Consider the following 21,757-nt stretch of genomic DNA (forward strand, 5'->3'; position numbering starts at 1 on the left):
AATTAAAATGGTGCTAATATTGGAGAGAGGAGTCCTTCCTCCTGGCTCGGTGCTGTTACTGCTCCCTCCCAGAAAAGTTAATAAAACATTTTTTTTTTTTTTAGGAGTAGATGATAGATCCATTGACTTGGATCTTATAAACGTCTTTAATCACGGGATTCTACTTTTCTTCATAGTAGGTTACTCAAAAAAGTGTTCTGTAGGAGCACTCAAGTCAACGAAGTTAAACAGGGTTCTTATCTGCAGGACTTACCCGAGCCTCGACTGTGCTGAGAATAGAAAAGATCTGAAGTGTATCAGAAAAGATCTGAAGTGTATCGTATTATTGTTTCTCAAACCTTGTTACCACCAGACCTTGCGGTGAGGTTCTGCGGGAGATGGGCATGAGGTCCACAGTGCAGGAAGGCTGGATGCAGACCTCTCAGCCCCCCAGGAGCTGTCCTCCTCCTTGCTTACTGGGGGGCCATGACACTCTCACCCATCTCCACAGCTGCGAGTCTCCACAGCTGCGAGCCACTGAGGGCGGGAGAGCAGAGAGCGTCTCCAGCAGGAGTGGATATGCTGAGGGTCCAGCACAGCCATGTGTCCATGGTTGGGGGGTAAAGAGAGGAGGGAATTCAAACACACCCAGGGAGAGTTACAGCAAAAAACTGGCCGCAAATATTCTCTCTTACAGAGACAAATGTCCCAGATCTCCTTCACCCTCCTCAGGGTTAGAATCTGGTCTACCAGTGCAAGAGCCACAAAGGCTGCCTTGTTCTTGCACTCAGCACAGTGCTGACTTTGTGTAAAGTCTTCCAGATGTGCCCCCATTGTTTAGCCAGCGTCCCTCGCAGAACCGTGGGACTTCTGGCACACAGTAGAGGACACAGGCCTGCCCCCTCCAAATTGCACTCAGAGCCTTTCTTTCCATTGCTGTTGGTTTGATGCAAATGGAAAAGATCTAGGTCATTTTTTTTTTTTTAACTCAAAAAACTTTTCAAGCTGTAATTGGTACAATTGTTATCCTCATTTGGGTTTTTATTTTACTTATAATTTATCTTTTTCTTTCTTTTTTTTTTTTTTTTTTTTTTAAGAAGGAACCCTGATTAGAGGTTAACAGCATCATTATTAAGGCCAGCAAAGGGATGGATGGAGACAGAAAAGTTGCACAAATACATGACAAACATTTTAAGGAAAATCCACTTTTCTTTCTAAGGTTTCTTCCCATGTCAAAAAGGAAGTAGCGACTTCACATTTCCCGAGCTAGCTCTGTAACAGGCACCATGCTGGGCATCTTACTTTAAGTTTGTTGCTACATTTTTCCAACAACTCTGACTTAGCTCCTATTTTCAGATAAAGTATCTCTGAGAGATTCCATATCTTGCCCCAGGTCTCCGAGCTAGTAAATGGTGTGACTGGGTTTTAAACCCAGATCTGGCTAATTTCAGAGCCTTTCTACTACATGATGATAGACGGATGGGGGGGGGTGGTGACATGGCTGGCTGGGCTGGCCGGCCGGAACGACACGGGGATGTCAGCCTCTCACAAGTAACTTGATGGTCATTTCCAGCAATGAAAGCATGCCTTGCTTCGGCATGGAAGGGTAGTAAAGACAATGAAAGCACCTACAGGGAGACTTTTGTCACTTACTGGACATCAGTTGAGACTGCTGGGCGCATTGTTCCGTGTTGCGTAGACATTCTGAGCGTAAGACCAGCATTCACAAAAAATACCTTGAGAAAACCCACGACAAACGCGTAAGGCCTGTGAGCACCTTGGAGTGGGGAGCCGGTTTGAAGGTCAACGTCCATCCCACAGAAGACTGAAAAGTGGCCCAAAGAGATATAACCTCCTAAAAAGCAGGGTTCTCTCTCCCGGATATGGAGCCCCCCCTTCTGTAATTAGTCCCCTTTGACCTCAGTCAGAGTCTCCTTTCGCTAACATGTGGCATGTCCTCATCTCACGCTGCGAGAGGCACCACGATCTCGTATGCTGACGTGCTCTGACCTCTGCTGACAGGGAGCTTCCTCTGCAGAAGGGGGACATTGTGTACATCTACAAGCAGATCGACCAGAACTGGTACGAAGGAGAGCACCACGGCCGGGTGGGCATCTTCCCGCGCTCCTACATCGAGGTACGGTCACCTCTTCTCTTTCCCCAGGACAGCCCGGTCCTGCCCCCAGCACCACGCCCTTACCAAGAACTTGTATTTTTTTTTGTTTCCTCCCTTCCTCTTGTCCCCTCGCTTTCTTCTCTTTTCCTTCTCCTCTGGCTCTTTTCCCTTCTCAGCTTCTTCCTCCTGCTGAGAAGGCTCAGCCCAAGAAGTTGGCGCCGGTGCAGGTTTTGGAATACGGAGAAGCTGTTGCCAAGTTCAACTTCAATGGTGATACGCAAGTAGAAATGTCCTTCAGAAAGGTAAGCACCCTCTCTTCTCGGCCCTGGGGCTGTTTGGATGGCCCTATTCTCATGGGGGAAGAGGCGCGACGGTGATGTACTCGTCTCATGGTACCGTTCCTGTGCCCGAGAGCTGTGCCCTGTCTAGGAAGGGCAGGTAGAGAATTTTCTGAGGTGAGGGATTTAAAAAATAAACCCTAGGCTTTCTCAAAGTTTAGTCACATGAGTTCACTGATTAAAGGCGGTATTTCTGGAGTCTTAGACCTCTTGAGCACCCCATGATGTGGAAAGTGGTCGTGACTAGGTTTACGACATATTCCGATGGCCCAGTGGAGAGGAACAAGTCCTCTGCGGCCAAAAGTCAACCTCGCCTCTGGGAAGTTAAAGACTTTTTCCAAGCTGCCCTTTGCTCACAGGGAGATGAAGACAAATGATCCTATCCTAGAGCTGTTTTAAGAAGGCTCAAGGAAACCACCTCCGTGAAGCCCTCAGCATAAAGCATGGCATCTGGTTGGTGCCCTCCAGGACTCGGCGTGCTCGCCTGGCACACGAGTGAGCTGTGCAGTGATACCTTTCTTCCCAGCAAGCAGACACTGTCTTCCCATGTCAAAACTCTCTGGCTTGCTGAAGTTATTAGTTACTAATTTTAGTGAGGATTTAGGGAAGTGAACATGTGCCTTAGAAAAAGATAAACTCAAAAAAAAAAAGAAAGAAAGAAAGAAAAAGATGAACTATCTTATGGGAAAGAGAAGCCCCCTCCATCCCCAGTATTGGGAGACCAATAATTAAGTCATTACATGTGTGTGTCAGAGAAAAGCTTGCGGTGGGCTCTTGCACTATTGCTACCATAGCATTAAAACCATAGAATTCTATTTCTTTTTTTTTTTTTAAAGATTTTATTTATTTATTTGACAGAGAGAAAGATCACAAGTAGGCAGAGAGGCAGGCAGAGAAAGAGAGGGAAGCAGGCTCCCCGCTGAGCAGAGAGCCTGATGCGAAGCTGGATCCCAGGACCCTGAGATCATGACCCAAGCCGAAGGCAGCGGCCCAACCCACTGAGCCACCCAGGCGCCCCTAGAATTCTCTTTCTTGATAAAGGAGGAGGTTTAACTCTGTGTCATAAGGATGAAAAAGAAGGCTGGAAAGTGAAATATAGTGCTTGCTCAGTTTTCATAAGAAAAATATGTTGCAAGTCTAATTCACATGCACAGAATTAAGTCTGGGAAATACATATATCAAAATATTAACTGTGGTTACCCAAGTGATAATCTGAGTAATACTTATTTTCCACTTAATGTATGATTTTATTACTTTTCTATAATGGTACAGAGGGAAACAAAATTCTAAAAGGGAAGGAAAAAAGATAACCCTCCCAAACCTTTGCTTTTGGAGACAACCGGATATCGATTCTGTGATAAGTGAGGCAAAACCCCTCCATCCGCTGTTAGCTGGGGGGATGACTCTGACCTTCTCGTTTGCTGCAGTGTGTGAAAACTGAGCTTGCCTTCCCAGCCTCCAGGTAGCTCTCCTGCTGTCAGCACCTCATCTCTGCGATACTGATTTTATCCGAGTCTAGCCAGGGAGGCTTTTCTGAACAAAGGATGTGATGAACAGTGAAGGCTGGCGCAGGGTGCAGGCAGGGGCCTCAGACCTGCCAAGACGTGGTGGCCCAAGGACCCGTCCTTGCCGTGTCTTGCAGGGCGAGAGGATCACGCTGCTCCGACAGGTGGACGAGAACTGGTACGAAGGGAGGATCCCAGGGACGTCCCGGCAGGGCATCTTCCCCATCACCTACGTGGACGTGATCAAGCGGCCCCTGGTGAAAAACCCCGTGGATTACATCGACCTGCCTTTCTCCTCCTCCCCAAGTCGCAGCGGCACCGCGAGCCCGCAGGTACCTAGACTTCTCGTCCTTGGTCTTCACGCTCCTCACGACCCGTCCACGGTGCTGAGGGCACGCAGGCCCTCTGGAGTGGCTCTGCAGCACTGTGATTAGGAACTCCCTGCAGTCATGCAGAGGGTACACACCAGGGTTTGTTTTCATGGGTACAAATGACGTGTTTCGAGAACTTGGAGGGACAACTGTTATGTTGGGGAAAAGAAGAGCTTAAGGTGATGGCTCTGGGGATAACATGCTTAGGGCCAGAGAAATGAGAGACTTTAGCAGTTGGTCCAAAACTAGGAGCATCCTATCCTGCGTGAAGCTGGTTGTCTGAGGACCACTGCTGTCCAATACATACCGTGACTCAGGCCGGTTCTCTTCAGCATCTTACTGGTCAAGGCCCGCCTGCAGAAGGCAAAGATTGAAAGAGAGAATCTCGCACCCTCATCCTCAGACAGATAGACCAGATCCAGAGTATTGTTTGCAAGCAGGAACTAGGCTGGGAAAGGAACAGATAGCGTCCCTGTTTACGCTGGGCCAAAAGGAAGTAGTTTTACAGGCATCGTAAGATATTTGCATCCCTAAGCGTTTATTATAAATGGACTTGTTTTATAAAATATATAAATTATTCCCAACCCATCCCCACTTCCCCAAGAAAGAATTAGGACCTTGGGTTCCGAAGAGGCATGGTGGGGTGACTTCCTGTGAAGGCCACTGACCGTACCCCCGTGGTAAGGTGTAGGGAGAATGGCCAGCAGTGTGAGAGCGGGACCCGGACCGGGACCCAGGATGACACTGGGATGGTGCCTCTTTTCTGTCATCCTCTCCTTACTTCCTTCCACCTGCCCACCCCTGACCCCGGGGATGGTTCTTGGCAGAAGGCATTAGACGGGCTGACCCAGGGCTTCCTGCACAGCGAGCTCCATCTCCTGCGATGTCACGGGGAGGGGGCATGGAGTCAGTGCAGGCCATTCTGCTTCGTAGTAATTAGAGGAACTCAGCGAGATTTTTCACTTCACTGTAGCCAAGCACAACTATAAAACAAAATGTCTCCACTGCTCATATCCATCTCTGGAAGGCTCTTTGCTGGGAACTCTAGAGAGAATAAAAGCCCAAAGAAGGGGCAGGACTGTGGCAGGGCACCTTTTTCCCTTCGTAGTGTGGGTCAAGGCTCTTCAGTGGCAGCAGGGGCGGGGTGGGCTGTGGCGGGGTGGGCGGCTTCCAGTGTGTCCCTATGAAAGTCCCATTCCACAGACCGTGCCAGGGCTGTCTGTAACCACCCCGATGGACCCCTTTCTCCCGTCTCCATACCCCTCGCTTCCCCCCCTTCCTCCACCTGCACACACTGTGCACACACGTGCACACAGCCACATCCCACTTTCTCTCCAGCCTACCCGAACGATTTCATTATTTGGACACCAGAGTGTCCTCGTCCTCTGCATTTCATTCCTCTTTGTATATCCCTTGTGATTATTTTCCTCCTCTCTTCTTTATGCTGACTCTTGTACCTTTTTGCTTCTTTCCTTTGTTTTCCTCTCTCTCCTTTTCTTTTTAAGTTTGCCAGTCACAGCAAGCTCATCGTGCCGGCCCCCTCATCCCTGCCCCACCCCCACCGAGCCCTGTCCCCGGAGATGCACGCTGTCACCTCGGAGTGGATCTCCCTGACTGTTGGGGTCCCAGGCAGGCGGCCTCTGGCCCTGACCCCACCCCTGCCTCCTCTTCCAGAAACTTCTGTCTATAACACGGACCCCCTCTCCTCGTGGGCAAGACCGGGTTCCTCTCTCTCTCTCAGCCTTCCCCATTCGAGCTGGTCCGATCGATCCGCCCCACGCTCGCTGGCTGCCCCGCTGGCCCTTCCTCCCTCCCACAAAGCTGCCTCCTTGGCACCCGGAGCTCCCACCTTCCTTCACGTCAACGGGGACAGTGGTGTCCACATGCCACCCCCAGGTGTCCACCAAGATAGCTTCCCGCAGCTGCTGCCGGGGAGCTCTGATAGGGTCATCTCGGAGCTCAGCAACGCCTTTAGCAGCCAGGGTAAGCGGCAGCCGAGGCGAGAAGAGCGCGGACAGTGTGAGAGGAGAGCAGAGCGGGAGGCAGGTGAGCGATACCCCGGAGCACCCAGGATCTCTAAGAAGAGCTGCTTGAGACCTTCAGACGTGGTCAGGTGCCTGAGCGCGGACCAGAGACTCTCAGACCTCCGTGCGCCCGAGGAGAGCCGGCCCGGCAAGCCCCCGGGTAGCCCTTTTCCGGGAAGGGAGGCTGAGCAGACAGAGCTGCATAGAGGTGGCGAGCAGGCCGAGAGGAAGGCCGCTCGGAGTGCTGGGAGCCAGGTAGGCCTGCAGCATGACCGCGGGTGCCTTGGCATCTCAGTTGGCAGGGTGGGCTGGACGTCTCACCCGTGGCCCGTCTTCCATGGCCCCATGGATGCCAATGAGAGCCCTTCGCTTGCCTTGGGGGCAGAAATAGTACCCAGGAGGGAACGGAGGGGCCACTGATTAAAGTGCCAGGCTGGGGACACTTGGAGGTAAAGGACAGTCCGCACTGGCCTCTTCAGGGGATTCAGAAGTCACTCCCCCTTTGGCCGCCTCCTGGCCCAGTGCCAAAGCTTCACGAGAAGGAAAGCCTTCCTCTCATCCATTCACGCCTTGGAGACTTTCCTCTGTTTGTTCTAACACAGCTGAGAACACCAGGCTTCAGTTTGGCTCCGTGTGGTTTGGTTTTGTGTGAGCTGCACTTTGTCTCCGTAACCCCTGGCGCACTGCCGGCGCCCAGCTCTGTCAGGTCTTCGTCCTGTCTCGTGTTCGTGTGGGAGCACAGGGCTTTTGTTCGCTGACGAACAAATGCATTTGGGTCCTGAGGAGATGGATGCAGGCCCAGCGCTGGGACCCCAGCAGGGACAGGGTCCTTGAATGGACACCCCAGGGTTTTAGGTTACTGTCCCGTTTTCTCTCTGGGTCAGCTACAATGATTTCAAGGACCAAAGTGGCTTTAGGGTGTTTTGAGGGCTAAAAAATTAGGGATGGGGATGAGGATGAACTTGGCAGATAGATCATGATTCCAGAGCTACTTCTGGAACTGAGAACATTCTAGAATGCCTTCAGTAGCAGATGGAATTCTTGAAGACGCCTCGTTTGTTGTTTACTGCGTATAATACCCCCAGTACACTATGCTTGATCCTCAGACCTAAAACTGTGAAGTTTCATTTAGTCACTCAATAAATATTTATTTGAGGCCTGTAGACACCAAGATCACATTCCGTGGGAAAGCGGGATCTATCTGTGGGATAGTGTTAAATAATCAGGCTAGCCAGCCACAGTTTTCTACTTGCAAAGTAGAGGTAAAAGTGGTTTCTTCTTCATAGGGTCTTCATAGCGCAGTTGTAAGGACTAAATGAGCTAAGCACGGTGCCCAGCCTGTGGGAGGGGTCCCTTAAGTGGATTATTTCTCCCACACTGAGCGAAATGAGGACCATTTCTCCTGTTCCCACTCTGATCTTTTCCCTGACCCAGGGAAAAGAGCAGAACCTGGGGCAGGCCTTGCCTGGTCCCAGAGAAGGTACTCCTGGAATGTGTGTTTCAGGAGGAAGAGAAGGGTGCGTCCCACCAAGCAAAGAGCAGTTGGTTGGGGAGAGATGGCGAAGGGGCTTGCTGAGAAGAATTCAGTGTCTCTGACGGGAACAGTTCTGTAAACATCCCAAGTCAGCCCACGGTGCCTGGAGACCTGGTTTACTGTCTTCTGTGAGTCAGCACAGCTCAATCCAGGGGCCAGCCTGTACAGGAAGTGTGCATAGTGCGGGAACTCTGGGCCAGTCGGGGGGTATATACTTCCCGCTTCCTAACGGAGGATGGGAGAGGGCAGGGGTGGGGTGGGTAGCTGGCAACATGGAAAGATGGACCTGTTGAAAATGGTTTTCCTTTCTTGGTGGGCCTCCAGAACCCAAGCGTACCACTTCCTGTCCCACCCTTCCCCGTCCTCTTCCAGCGCCAGCCCCTTCTCTGTGGGTGTGTCCGGCCCTGACCCCAGCCTGGCTCCCTGCTGAGAGCTGGAAGGTTGTGTGAGAGGGGCCCCTGCCCCCAAACCTCCCACCCAGCCCCTCTACTTTAGCCTCCTGTGACTGGGAACCGGAGCCAACCACTCACAAAAGGGGGACCAGCAGAAGCTCCCTGCCCCTTGAGGCCCTCTTGGGATGATAGAGCTAAAGATGGAAAGGACTTCAGGGACAACTGTTCCTTGGTGGCCTGTCAGCTTGCTAGGGCCTCAGGCTGTGTCACTTATTTGTATAAATGCATTCCAGACCAGCGTGCTTGATCCGGAAAATCGCCAGTCACTGTTCTCCTTGCTGTGGGGAACTGAACCAAAGTTCAATTTTATGATAGTTGTTAGGAAGCTAGGCTGAACATCTGGCCAGTAAGTGGAGGGAGTTCAGCGGAGTACCTTAAATGAAAAGACAGTCTGAAATGTTACGACCCTTTCTTCTTTCATTGCTCATATATCGAAGGCCTCATGTGATCTGACCATTTAGACAGCAAGCCGGCTATGCCTTCCACAACCTCCCTGCTGGTTTGCCTGGATAATCCCCAGCTGCCCTTCACTTCTCCCCTTAGATGTTACTTCTTCCAGAAGCCTTTCCTGACAGCTTCCCCCTGCCCCTGCAAAACTGGATTAAGTGCCCGGATTTTGTGTGTCCCCAGCTCTGGCACCTGATTTGGGGTATCTCAGTTTTGTTGTCTTCTTCCCTTCACTGGTCTGTGTCACCATTAGAGTGATAGCGCCCTAAGGTCAGGGACCATGACACATGACATAGAGAAGGTACTCAATAAATATAGGTACTTGTTGAGTGAAAGAGAAGATAAAAAAAAGTGATGGACCCCAGTCAAAGCTATGTATGATCTCCATTGTGGGGAAGGGGAAGATAAGATAATGCTCTCAAGGGCGCCCGGGTGGCTCAGCGGGCTAAAGCCTCTGCCTTTGGCTGAGGTCGTGGTCCAAGGGTCCTGGGATCGAGCCCCACATCGGGCTCTCTGCTTGGCAGGGAGCGTGCTTTCCCCACCCCACCCCCCACTCTTTCTCTCTCTGCCTGCCTCTCTGCCTTCTTGTGATCTCTGTCTGTCAAATGAGTAAATGAAATCTTTAAAAAAAAAAAAGATAATGCTCACAAATCATTATAATGCGGACAGGGAAGGAGAGTCAGGTAGTTCACCCTAAATGTTCAGGATAAGGAGAAATAATAAGCAAGAGGAGGGAGAAGGTAGAAGTCTGGTAGACTTTGGAAAGAAAAGTGGCATTTGACGTTGGACTTCAAGGATAGGGACGTTTATAAGCAAATACCAAGAGGGTGTCATTTAAGGCAAGCAAATAACCCAGCCAAGACAGGTGGGAACATGAGAGGGGGTGTGTGAGATTTGAGCTTTGGGTGAGGCTTAGGGTGTCCACAGGCGGATGGAAGGGGGGCGTCCAGGGAAGGGCTGGGAGCAGAGCTGGAAAGCACGTGGACACCCACTGGCAGCATCTAGTCACCTTCCTCACGGTGCCTCCTGTGAATCCGTTGTCAGACTTCCCTGTTTGGTGCTAAGTCCCTGCATGGCTGCTTCCTTCCCCCTTCGTCACCTCTCCAGTCCAGCCCCACCCCTGCCACCCCCAGCTCTGGGGGTGGATGAACACTTGTGAAAGCTTTGGCTTTTCACGCCTTTGTAGACTCCCAAACTGAAATCACATTGGGTCAGTTGCTCACGTTTTTAGGTGTGTATCCTTTGGACAGTGGAAGCGATGAATAAAGGGCAGGGGGTGTTTCAGGGAACCACGGTGTATTGGGGAGAGCACTGTGTCGGAAGTCGGGAACCCTGGGCCCTGGGCCCTGGCCCGGTGCTGCCGGTGGCCTGCTGTGTGTCTTTGGATGAATCACTTCCCTTCTCTGGAAGCTTCCTCATCCATAAACAAAAGATTTTGACAAGAGAACTGAAGGTCTTTTTAGCATTGTTGTTCTATGATTAGCTAAAAATCCTGTGTGACTGAAAGGGGGAGAAAAGAACAAATTCAAAATTTTAAGTAAGGAGTTTATTGTAGACCTTCACAACTGAAAAATGAAAAGCTTTCCCCTTCATTTGGGAGGTGTACTAGGACAAAAATATACGTATAGACAAAACACCCAAGAGTTCAGAATTATCCACCAAATTCTTGGATTCTGTCCGGTGTCATTTTGGCCAAGAAGATTTAGGATGATCAAGACCATGAAGGTGAGGATCATCTTACAAATCTTCAGTCATTAGAATCATCAGCTATTTGCTGAACTTTCCCCAGAGAGAGGCACTATTTGCTGACTGGCATCCAGCCTTGGTTTTTAAGAGTTCCTACAATGAGCTTGTGAGATCCTCATAGAATTTCTGAATTAAAAAGAATAATTTCAGATCCTCTACTCCATTGACTCAGACTTTTCTGGGTCACAGAACCTTTGAGAATGTGAGGTGAGCTGTGGACTGTGGGCCAGTAGTCTGGGGACAATGAGGGGCATGCACACACAATTCTGCATCAAGTTTCAGGAGATCCACCCCGAGTCCATCCGAGTTTCCTGGGAGTCTGTCAAGAGCCGCTAGTCTATTCTACTTTTATTGTGAGATGAGAAAAGTGACAAAATTTTCACGATATTCGTTTGGGTCCCAAAGGGAAGGAAGCCAGTCAACGACAGAAATCAGTATTTGGGAAAGCCGTGTGTCCTCAAAGCAGCTGAGAAGCACAGATAAACTACTTCACAGCCTCAGAGAAAGGCAAGCAGAGAATGCCGCTCAGGTGATGACAGAAACAGGCTTTGGCGGATTCAGAGGGGATGCCCCTTACTATGTGGTAGCCAGCTTTGTTCCCAGAAAGATAAGAACAGAGACAAGGGCCTGCTTTGAGCGTGGAAATTAAGGAAATCAGAAGTGGTAGGATACCCAGCTGAAAATGGGAAGCATTCTCCTTTGCCTCACCTGGAAGGGAAATCTTTAAATGTGTTCGGATGGTGGTTAACGAAGAGTGGGATGGAGAGGGGCGCTGGCTGCAGTTCCAAAAATAACCAGCAGGTGTTCTCTCAACACCTGAGGTCGGCAACTAAGACCTAAAGTTGAAGTGTCCACCCCTCCAAAGGTGTAAGGAGCCATGGCAGATATCGATAGCAACCGTCATGCCTGCTACAGAGGACCTCCTGAGCTGACCTCCTGGTCAGTGACCTCTCCGGCTACTCTGATGGGTCCCTCGGGCAGAGCACAAGCACGGAGCATCAGGGTGGTGTGGGGTGTACAGGACCCGGGGTCTGAGAGCTCGGGGTTCACATCCGGGCTCCTCAGTTCCCAGCTCACACATGTTGTAGTTTCGTAGGGTGAGGTAACTATGGACCACCCTGCTGAGTTACGAGGATGAAATGAGAGGCAGTGGAGACTTAACACCTGGCACAGGGCCTGTCCCTGGGACTCTGTAAACACCCGTTACGTGATATCAAGGGAACAGGGAAAAGACAGAGAAGCAGCGTGCTGTATCCTCCTTACCCCATTATGCCACCTAAGAGAGGAAGATGGCGGGGCAGGGAGGAGGAGAAGGTAGAAGATGGAAGACTCCTCCCACTCTGTGCTCCACAAATCCAGAATTTAGAAAACGTAAAATTTGCATTCTGTAACTTAGTGCTTCTCCCTGTTCTCTCTCACCTTGTATCAAGGTGTCCTCTTGCAAAGCTTTTGCTTCTTCATCTTTGAATACACATTTGCCATTTCTCCTCTGATTGCTTTAGGAGGGAAAGAGACCACACACTGTAGACCATGACAAGAAGGCTGAGCCTTTGAGTTTGGTGTTGTCATCAGATTCGAGTGATGACAAAGGGCTGTGTTCTCTGTGGAGCAAGGGGACTGTATCTAGGTGGGGAACAGTTGGACCGATTGGTTTTTATTTTGTTTTATGTTTAAGCTGGGATCTTTTTCTTAATGAGCTCAAGGAGAACTTGGTCCTGTTGTGAGGGTCCTGTGGAAGTGTTCTAGAAAGCCAGGACCCTGAATCAGTCAGGCCTCTGGCTCCTCTGGCCAAGTTTGCCTGTGGTGTGCCCAGAGCTGCGAATCAGCCACCATGCAGGGCAACCCCTCAGCCCCCACACTGCCAGAGGAAGCCCTCCGTCCATATCTGGAGGCTGCGTCAGAAGCCCTCTACCCGGTCCTCAGGGGGCCGTGTGAGGTGCCTCCATCCTTAAGCCTGGTCAGACCCCCACTCCCAGACCCTAACTCCCAGTTCATAGGATGCATGCCCTTTGGCCTTTATGCGAGAACCTCAGAGCCAAAAAGGATGTTTATGTTAATCATGTCCAATCCTCTTATTTTACTAAGAATTTGAAATCCAGAGAAATTCCACATTTTGCTCCAAAGACTATGAATTAGTTTTGTAGCCTGGCCTGGAACCCAGATTTCCTTGTACCCAGTTTGGTCTCCCCTGAGAGGCCAGTGTGGGTCACCAGAAAGAGAGGTGGGGTGGGGTCTGAGCAGATGACAGGGTAGGTGTGTGCAGTGGGTTGAGGAATGTTGTCTCTGAGTGACTGGGACTAGGGGCCAGGGGGTGGGGAGGCGGATGGAGGAACAGGGGTGCAGAAGGGATCTGTGATGCTCCCAGGGACTTGGACCACTCTGAGGCTGAGGTCCTTAGTCTTGTTCACATCTCCAGGACTTCCTGCTGTTTTTTATCCTATGGAGAGTTTATTTGGGATTTCAAGGCTTTGGCACACACCCAAAGCTGGACAAGAACCTTGCTAACTCCTTGTGAGCACCAGGTATTTGTGGATCCAGAGGGATTAATAGCTCAAGGGAGGCTGGGGTCAGACTCCTGGGGGTCTTCTGTGAACAGCAGATAGAAAGGCAACTGAGCAAGGCTTCCTGCAGGACTGCTCACTTGGGGAGAATAAAACCAGCAGTCCAGGCCAAGGGGGGCAGTTTGTGAGTGTGTGTGCAAATACAGACGCAAAACAGTTTCCAAATCAACAGCTAACCCTGCTTGCTCTCGGAGGGGTTGGGGGGGCTGGAGTGCAGTTTGTGTGTGTTGGGGGTGGAGGGCTGATGGCTGTTTTTCTAACCATGTTGGGGGAAAACAAAAAAACAAAACTCGAATATATCTCCAAGAGTTTGAAATGTGCTTGGCATAGGATAATGCTCTCTTATTCTTAATCTTGGCTGAGGTCGTAATTAGAATTTTATCTACTTTTTTTTAGGCTTATGTACAGGCAGGGGAGGGTTCAGAGCCTCACTATCCAGTAGGAATATAATGTGAATCATGTATGTAATTTAAAGTTTCCTGGTAGTAAAATGGAGTAAGTGAAGTTAATTTTAACAATGTATTTCATTTAGCCCAACATAGCTACTGTAGTATTTAAACTATTAATGTAATTATATAGTAGTATATAATCTGTCTAATTATTAGTAATATAGTTTACAGTCTACATTTTGTGCTAAGTTTTTGAAATCCAGTTTATATTTTTATACTTGCAGCACATTTCATACTGGCCACATCTCAAGTGTTATTGGCTACCATATTAGCGTAGGTTCAGAGGAAAAGATCTATAAAGCTGTACACAGTTAGAAATGGGGGCGAGGGAGGTACACCTGGGTGGCTCAGTTGGTTAAGTGTCTGCCTTCGGCTCAGGTCATGACCCTGGGGTCCTGGGATCAAACCCCGCTTCGGGCTCGGGAGCCTGCTTCTCCCTCTCCCTCTGTTGCTCCCCCTGCTCATGCTCACTCTCTCTCTAAAATGAAATAAAATAAAATAAGATAAAATAAAATAAAATAGAAAATGGGGCCAGGGAAAGAAAAATAAATACCTAAAGAAAAAAAATCTGAAAGTAAGTGGCCTTCAAAGCGAAGGGCAAATCCCTGCCTCGGATATCAGTGGTCTCCAGCTCTCCTGAGGGTCCACATTGCCACACACACCCCCGATCAAAAACTGGTTTCTATCCCAACTACATGATATGTTTGATTTAAATGTAAGGAATGTATTTCAAACAGGGAGAAGTTGAACCTTAGGTAATAGGATAAATGTTTATCTTGCTCTTGTCCTTTCTTCCACAAACTGTGGGTAAGGAGTCCAATCATCCTTACCTCGGGGATGACTGAAGTTTGTACTAGATGTCAACTTCGTCTAGATGTGAAGGCAATGATAGCGGTTATCCTCTGATTTGCATATGACCTGAAACCAAGGAAGGTATTAGCTGGGTCAGTATCCCTTCCAGTACTGTGCATCCTTAAGTTAAGGACTGGACCGTATCTGTTACCACACACTGTACCTTTTACATAAAGAAAAAGTATTCAGGAAGAGAAGTGACCTATTGTCACAAAGGGCAGAAGCTAGATGTTGCTATGGTCCTAGCTATCCCAGCGGGACTCAAGAAGAAAGTGGTGTATGTCACGTAGACACCAAGCACTCAGTATTCAGTGGCTTTGTCCCGTTGTGCAAACTTCATGCTTCCTTGAGCCTTAAAAGTCCTTTTCCACCTTCTCTAAGTCAAAGGGTTAATGTAAAAGTCAGATGAGGTCATGGATCTCTATGTGCTTTGAAAGCTGGGGGTGTGTGTTTGTTTTTAAGTGCTTTGCAAAAAAGGGATAGTAAAATATTCGGGTCCTTTTTAACATACCTGATGTACCAAACCTCTCTGAAGCACCAAATATTTGCTTGATGATCAAGTCTAGTCACTCCTTGGAGATTAAGTTCACTGAAAGATGCTACAGGGCTTCTGTAAGCTTTGACCACCATGTGTAGAGATGGTCCACATCCTCTTTCTGTTCTGCATTTGACCTGAGGTCATTAGGCCACAGACACAGTTTGGAAATATTTTGGTTATTATGAGAACTTTCATTTTCATGAGGTGTGACCCACATTCAACAGTCTTGGCACATTCTAGCCAAAGAATCTCAGTGAAGGATAATTAAGGTCCCCTACAGCCTTTCTCTCCCAGATTGATCTGTGGACCAGCATCAGAGGCATCATCAGCAAAAATGTAAGAATCTTGAGGGCATGTTCTGGAATGACATGGGGTGTGATATAACTGATGAATCATGACCTCTACCTCTGAAACTAATAATACACTATATGTTAATTATTGAATTTAAATAAAACTAAAATAAAAATTTTAAAATGTAGTCTCAGGATGCACCCCAGGTGTGTCCACTCAGACTCTGCCTGTTAACAGGGCTCCAAGCAGATAGCAGCACACACAGAGGGTTGAGAAGCCGTCCCCCCACAGCATCCCATCAAGTGATAGCACAGTGGCTGGGATTGGCTGCTCCCTTCCTCTCCAGGCAGCCCTTCTACTGGACAGCTCGAACTTCTAGAGTTTTCCCTCCTGATAAAATCCTCCTGTCAGAGTACATTTCCTTCTTCCGCCCCGTTAAAGCCCGCATAGCAAGTGCTTGGAAATAGTTACTTTGGCGATGACCTGAGATCAAGGAAGGGATTACACAGAAGCCTTGATCCAGAGGCTGGATGGGTGGTGATTGGGGCCACACAAGGTCACCTGGCAAAGACCAGCAGGTCCTGAGATGTTAGAGAAGGACCCTGAAAAGGACTCTGGCAGGTTTGGCTCCTCCTTTACGCCTGACAGAGTCCAGGGTTTAAAGGATTAGCGTCTTGAAGAAGTTTAGAGAACTTGAAGAGGTTTCTCAAAAGGACGGGAATACAGAAGTGATGTCTGGGGTGGCATTCAGTCCTGTGTGACATGCTAAAGGATGAGGCCATTTACAGCGGAATTAAACATGAGGGGATGGTGTGGTGCACACGAGGGCCAGCCCAGCAGCTTGACCTCTTGCTAGCTGTATGGCATTGGGACATGCCCCAAACTCCCCCTCCCCCAGCATCAGCTTCCTGGGTTTTAAAATCAAACAGAATGATAAACCCTGTGCCTATCTCCAGGGTTTCTGTGGGACTCATGGAAAATAATACCCTTGAGCACTCTTAATGACGTGAGAAATGGTCTAAGGATGAAAGATCCAGTGGGACAGTAGATGAATCCAGAAGACAAATCTACCACTGACTTGCTGTGTGACCTCAGGGGAGGCCCTGGGCCTCTCTGTGAATCAAGTGGGTCATATATAGAAGATCGGAGTGTCCTCCTAGAAGGCCCCAAGTTACCAGGGCTTGTTGCTATTGGTACATGTTACCTAGAGGGTTTTTCCAAGAAGCATGGCTCTTCAAATACTTATTTAGAGAGATTTCTTAGAGCTTGGAATTGAATCCTTTCTCAGGGAAATGATTCCAGACACTCTTCCTGGCCTATCCTGTGGGAGACCCACTTTAAAAATGGGTCGGCCTGGCCATAATCACACCTGCGTTTCCATGTCAGCAGGTGGTAGCTGAGCCAGTGGGTGAAGAGTGATGGTTTCATTTCTGCAGCTGTGTCAGGACACCCAGTCCTATTTCTGGAAGCAAACTCTGTCCTGTGAGATATCTGAACTCCTACCTGGCTGGAGGGTGTCCTGTGCAGACTTCTCCAGGGCAACAGTCTTGTCTGATACTTCAGATGTCACCAAGGAGTTTATCAGAAGCATTTCTGATTGTTTTCATAAGTACGCAGATGTGGCATACCTGTTAGTTTTATGAGCCTGCGTTGCCAGCGGAGGCTTCCAGTCAGCAAGATAACTGAAACTGCATCCGCAGATGCTTGCCAGTTGAGAGCAAAAGGACCAGTGTGTGTGTCTGTGGAGGCTCATAACTGTTCCCTAAGGCAGCCCTTCTGTGTCTCTCTCCTGCCGGTCTGGGGATCCTCTGTTCATGCTCAGCTCACTGTGCTCATATCCCTAACCTCCCATTCCAGTGCCTGGATGCTTGCTTCTAATTCCGTACATTGCATTTTCTCCTGTGCGCCCACCGTGTTGTCATGGAAACTCAATGGCCGTAGGCCATGAGTCTCCTGCGTCATCGAGTGTGATGGTGTGGTACGTGTATTTGCTCACACTTTTATTTTGAATCCGTTCCAATGTGACATCTGCTAAAATGTCTCCCTTATAATTTGCTTGGTGATCACAGCCTTCTCATCATTCATTGAGAGCAGGACCTGATCTCACAGAATCTGAAAAGAGCTATGTGGTAAGATGCCTGTTGAATAAGACCGTAGCTTTCCTAAAGAGAATCCTTACTGACTTCTAGAGTCTCAGCTGGAGTAATGCCTGGCTAACTCGTAGAGCCATTATTTGCGAGAGTTATATGGCTCTTGTCCCAGAGGGAAATGTTAGGCCCACCCCTTCCCTCTCAGAGAGCAGAGGAATTTAGAGACAATATCTGTACTCTGCCTATATGTGGGATGAAAGTAATGGTTAGTGCATGATCGGGGAATTCATACTTGCATTTCTATCCTGAAGTTATTCCATTTGTGACAGTTGCTCACTAATTATAGGCTTTTATGCTGCTGCCTTTTTTTTAATATTCATACTAAAGTCCAAATTCTTCTGTATCTTACCTGTTTTTTCCATGCTTTACACCTGGATCCCTCCTGCACTCCACTACTGGAATATCTATTTTTTTTAACCTGGATCTTCAACTCTGTTGTTTCCCTGGACTTATGTGCTTCGTCTGGAATGTTACATCTCTTCCTCTCTCTTTTTTTTTGTTTTTTGTTTTTTGTTTTTTGTCCCCATGTTGACTGTTTATGGGGGTTTCTGGATATCGGGGCCACTCACAGGAAGCAGTTTGCAATGAGATCATAAACATTGCCGAAAAATCTGTTCATTACTGCAGCACTGTCTCTCATCCCCTTGACTTTCATCACAAGGTATCCCCTTCTGACAATAAATCATCTTTAATCATTTCTCAGCAACCTCAAGCCCAGCAGCGAAGAGTCACCCCAGATAGGAGTCAAACCTCACAAGATTTGTAAGTACACCTAAACTTCCTTTCTCGTGTTTTTAGTAGACTGTTGGCTTTAAAGAATGGGTCATTGACCAACTAAGGGGCAGCTATCTGGGGAAATGAACGAGTCACCCCAAGCTTCTCTGAGGATTTCTAGTTGAGGCCATGTTTCCCATCAGCCAACACGAAACAGGTGCTGGGCTGGTAACTAAAGGAGGTCACAGACTGCTGAAAGATAGAGACCAGGAAAGAATGAACTGCCATCCAGGGGCCAATGAGGACAATGGTGACTGACTTCAGTCCTAGTGTTGTGGGAATATAGAGGAAAGAGTTATTCGTTCTGCCTAAAGGAATAGAGTTGATCTACTCATTAAAAAAAAAAAAAAAAATCATGGAGTATCTCCTGTGCTGTAAGCATATAAGGGTCAACTCCATTCCCAGAAGAAGAAAGATTTGGAATGAGCATTGAAAGACACATCGAAGGAGCCCCTGGCTGGCTCAGTCAGTAGAGCATGCAACTTAATTTCAGGGTCGTGAGCTCAAGCCCCATGTGGATGTAGAGCTTACAGAAAGAAAGAGGAAGGAAGGGGGAGGGGAGGAAAGAAAAGAAGACAAACTGGATTTGAGAGCTGGAACAGGGAGGTTAAAGCTCTTCCCAGATGAGGAAACCATACATGCAAAGACCCAGGGCAGATGGTGTGTTTGGGGACCTCGGAGAAGGGCCATATGGGGAAAGGACTCAACGGAACAGCACCCTAAGCATCATGAGGCCCATCCAAAATTAGAGCTGATTGGGGGACCCAAGCAGTGAGGCTGTGGGACCTTGGCCCACCTGTCTCCGCTATGTGGGAGTGAGGATAGAGAAGCAGGTATCCAGAGTCAGCTCCCAGAGCTGAGGTGAGCAAGGCAGCCGTCATGGAAGTAGAAGAGGAAGATGAGGCATTCTGAGGAGTCCAAGTTGGATGGACACAGCACGCAAGTATGGAAACATCAAAAATGTATTCACTTTCCAACTGAAAGCTGCCTGCAACTCTTCGTGCCTCGTTGTAGACCTTCTTTCTGGTAGACAGAGGCATCTACTGATTATCCATACACTTGGATAGATGTATAAAATTAAGTGGTCCCTTTGTTTTAGCAGAGGAAAAAGAACCTCTCCTTCCCAGGGACTGGCTCCTCTTCCTCGTTTCTAGTCTCATTTGTTCACTCACTGGAATTCGCTGGCATCTACTGGAAATGGTAGCTGGTTGGCTCATTTGCAGAGTTTTGCCCGCTACTGTTGTGTTTCAGAATAGTAATACACAGAATCGTGAAGATACTTCTTAAGGAATAAATGAAAACAAACTTTTCCATGTCAGATTTCATCACAAGTAGGGCCAGCATCCTCCAGTGAGCTGTTGTCAGGACAGACGGAACAGCATAGACCAGATTGCCTTAGGCCAACTAACAAGTGAATAAAAATCTTACTCCCAGACATCACTGGGATAGAAAGAAAGCAAAAAGCTTTCAAGAATTTTGGGAAAGGGACATCACATTTAAAAACAATTAACAAGGGGCACCTGGCTAGCTCAGTCAGAAGAGAGTTCAGCTCTTGATCTCGGGGTCAAGGGTATAGAGATTATTTAAATGAATAAATAAAAACTTTTAGGGGCACCTGGTGGCCTGGACAGTTAAGCGTCTGGCATGATCCCAGGGTCCTGGGATCCAGCCCCGCGTTAGACTTCCTGCTCAGCAGGAAGCCTGCTTCTCCCTCTCCTACTCCCCCTGCTTGTGTTTGTTCCCTCTCTCATTATCTCTCTCTGTCAAGTAAATTTTTTAAAAAACTTAAAAACTTTAAAACAGGGGCACCTGGGTGGCTCAGTGGGTTAAAGCCTCTGCCTTGGGCTCAGGTCGTGATCTCGGGGTCCTGGACTCGAGCCCCACATCAGGCTCTCTGCTCAGCGGGGAGCCTGCTTCCTCCTCTCTCTGTCTGCTTGTGATCTCTGTCTGTCAAATAAATAAAATCTTAAAAAAAAAAAAACTTTAAAAAATAAAAACAATGAAATATATATTAGCATATTAAGAAACTCAAGGTAAGCAATTGGAATGTACTTTTTATATCTTTATATCAATACACCTATATATATATACATATATATGTATATATATAGAAAAAATTTTTTATGCTCTCCAATGTTTATAACCAGAATATTGTGTCTATCTCTGGACCTGTTACTTCTTCTTCTCTCTTTTCTTTTTTAAACTTCTGATTGTCCCTGGTAATCTACATACATTCTCCTATGTTAACAAAAAGAAAAAACTTTGGTTAACTTTAAAGAGGGGGCATCTGTGGTGAGTGGGTGGCTCAGTGGGTAAAACCCTCTGCTTTTGGCTCAGGTCATGATCCCAGCCCGCATCTGGCTCTCTGCCCACCCCGCTGCCTGCCTCTCTGTCTATTTGTGATCTCTGTCAAGTAAATAAATAAAATCATATTAAAAAAAAAAATAGAGGGGGAATCTATTGGACACCTGAGTGGCTCAGTGGGCTAAGCCTCTGCCTTCAGCTCAAGTCATGGTCTCAGGGTCCTGGGATCAAGCCCCGCATCGGGCTCTCTGCTTAGCAGGAAGCCTGCTTCCCGCCCCCACCCCCACCCACCTTTCTGCCTGCTTGTGATCTCTGTCAAATAAATAAAATCTTTAAAAAAAGTAATAAAGTGGCAGGGTCTAAACAAAATGTTTAGCTCTGGTAACTAAAGGAAACTCAATAAAAGGACTTGTCATAATCTTACTCATCAGAGGCTCCCCATCCCTAGCAGTCTTCATTTCCTTATTCTATGCTGAGTAGATCTCCCCAAAGTCTACCCTGCCAGGGAAGTAGCCAGTAAAATACTTCCATCCCCACTGATGAGTATGAAACACTACCCATGTGTTGGTTTAACTGAATTGGGCTTTAAAAATTCATTATTTGATCCTGTCAATGTTTGATTTAATGTCTCTCATTTTTAGGTTTAGCTACCAAGCATTGTATAGCTATATACCCCAGAATGATGATGAATTGGAACTCCGAGATGGAGATATTGTTGATGTCATGGAAAAATGTGATGATGGATGGTTCGTTGGTAAGTGATCTCCTCGCGCTTTCCTTACTAGTTGTGTATTGAAGGAGTAACGAGGAGCGACAAGCCACGCAAAAGGCAGTCCTTGCTGCACAGAAAACAGAGCCTTCTCTGATCAGGGTCTGCTGTCGGGCGTACTGGGTCACCCACGTTATGCTTGCTCTGAAGACTGTGTGGGTGACAGTCATGGTACCAGACCCAAAATCCAAGCATGCCAATGCAGCTGCACAGGAGGGCAGTTGTCAGATTACTGGAGTTCTGTTTGTATTTCTGTTGCGCATTTTATCTGTTCTACATTTGAAATTTTTATTTATTTTATACTCTTAGGAAACAACACAAGAGAATTTGAGTGTAGGTCTCAACCGTGAAACTCAAGCGTATGTGTAGACATTCCAAAGACCTTATTTACAGGCTTCCCATAACTTTAATCAAAACAACCTGCTTAATTAAAACAAAAGATTCACCATTAGAGAACAGGAGAAAGATCAATATTTTTTGAGATTTTACTACAAAGCAGATACTTGCTCAATATACTTTATTATTGAAGTTCTCGATAAATAGCCCGTGACACAAGA

General features: G+C 47.9%; 1 protein-coding gene across 50 annotated transcripts in view; it reads left to right on the forward strand.

Moving 5' to 3' along the window:
* The window catches only part of SORBS1 (sorbin and SH3 domain containing 1), a 226,494-nt gene that overhangs the window by 198,862 nt on the left and 5,875 nt on the right, over positions 1-21,757 (forward strand). For 29 of the 50 annotated variants that reach the window (XM_045068675.1, XM_045068690.1, XM_013054714.2 and 26 more), the window contains 5 exons: positions 2,002-2,116; positions 2,272-2,397; positions 4,076-4,270; positions 18,057-18,115; positions 21,073-21,185. In XM_045068675.1, the coding sequence (XP_044924610.1) occupies positions 2,002-2,116; positions 2,272-2,397; positions 4,076-4,270; positions 18,057-18,115; positions 21,073-21,185 (608 nt within the window). Of the gene's footprint in view, positions 1-2,001; positions 2,117-2,271; positions 2,398-4,075; positions 4,271-5,814; positions 6,589-17,272; positions 17,333-17,924; positions 18,116-21,072; positions 21,186-21,757 lie in introns of all 50 variants that reach the window. The other 21 variants (XM_045068659.1, XM_045068662.1, XM_045068664.1 and 18 more) reach the window with 5 other exon arrangements.

This window comes from Mustela putorius, unplaced genomic scaffold (assembly GCF_011764305.1).
Source record: "Mustela putorius furo isolate JIRA1106 unplaced genomic scaffold, ASM1176430v1.1 tig00003909_pilon_pilon_pilon, whole genome shotgun sequence".
NCBI lineage: Eukaryota > Metazoa > Chordata > Mammalia > Carnivora > Mustelidae > Mustela > Mustela putorius.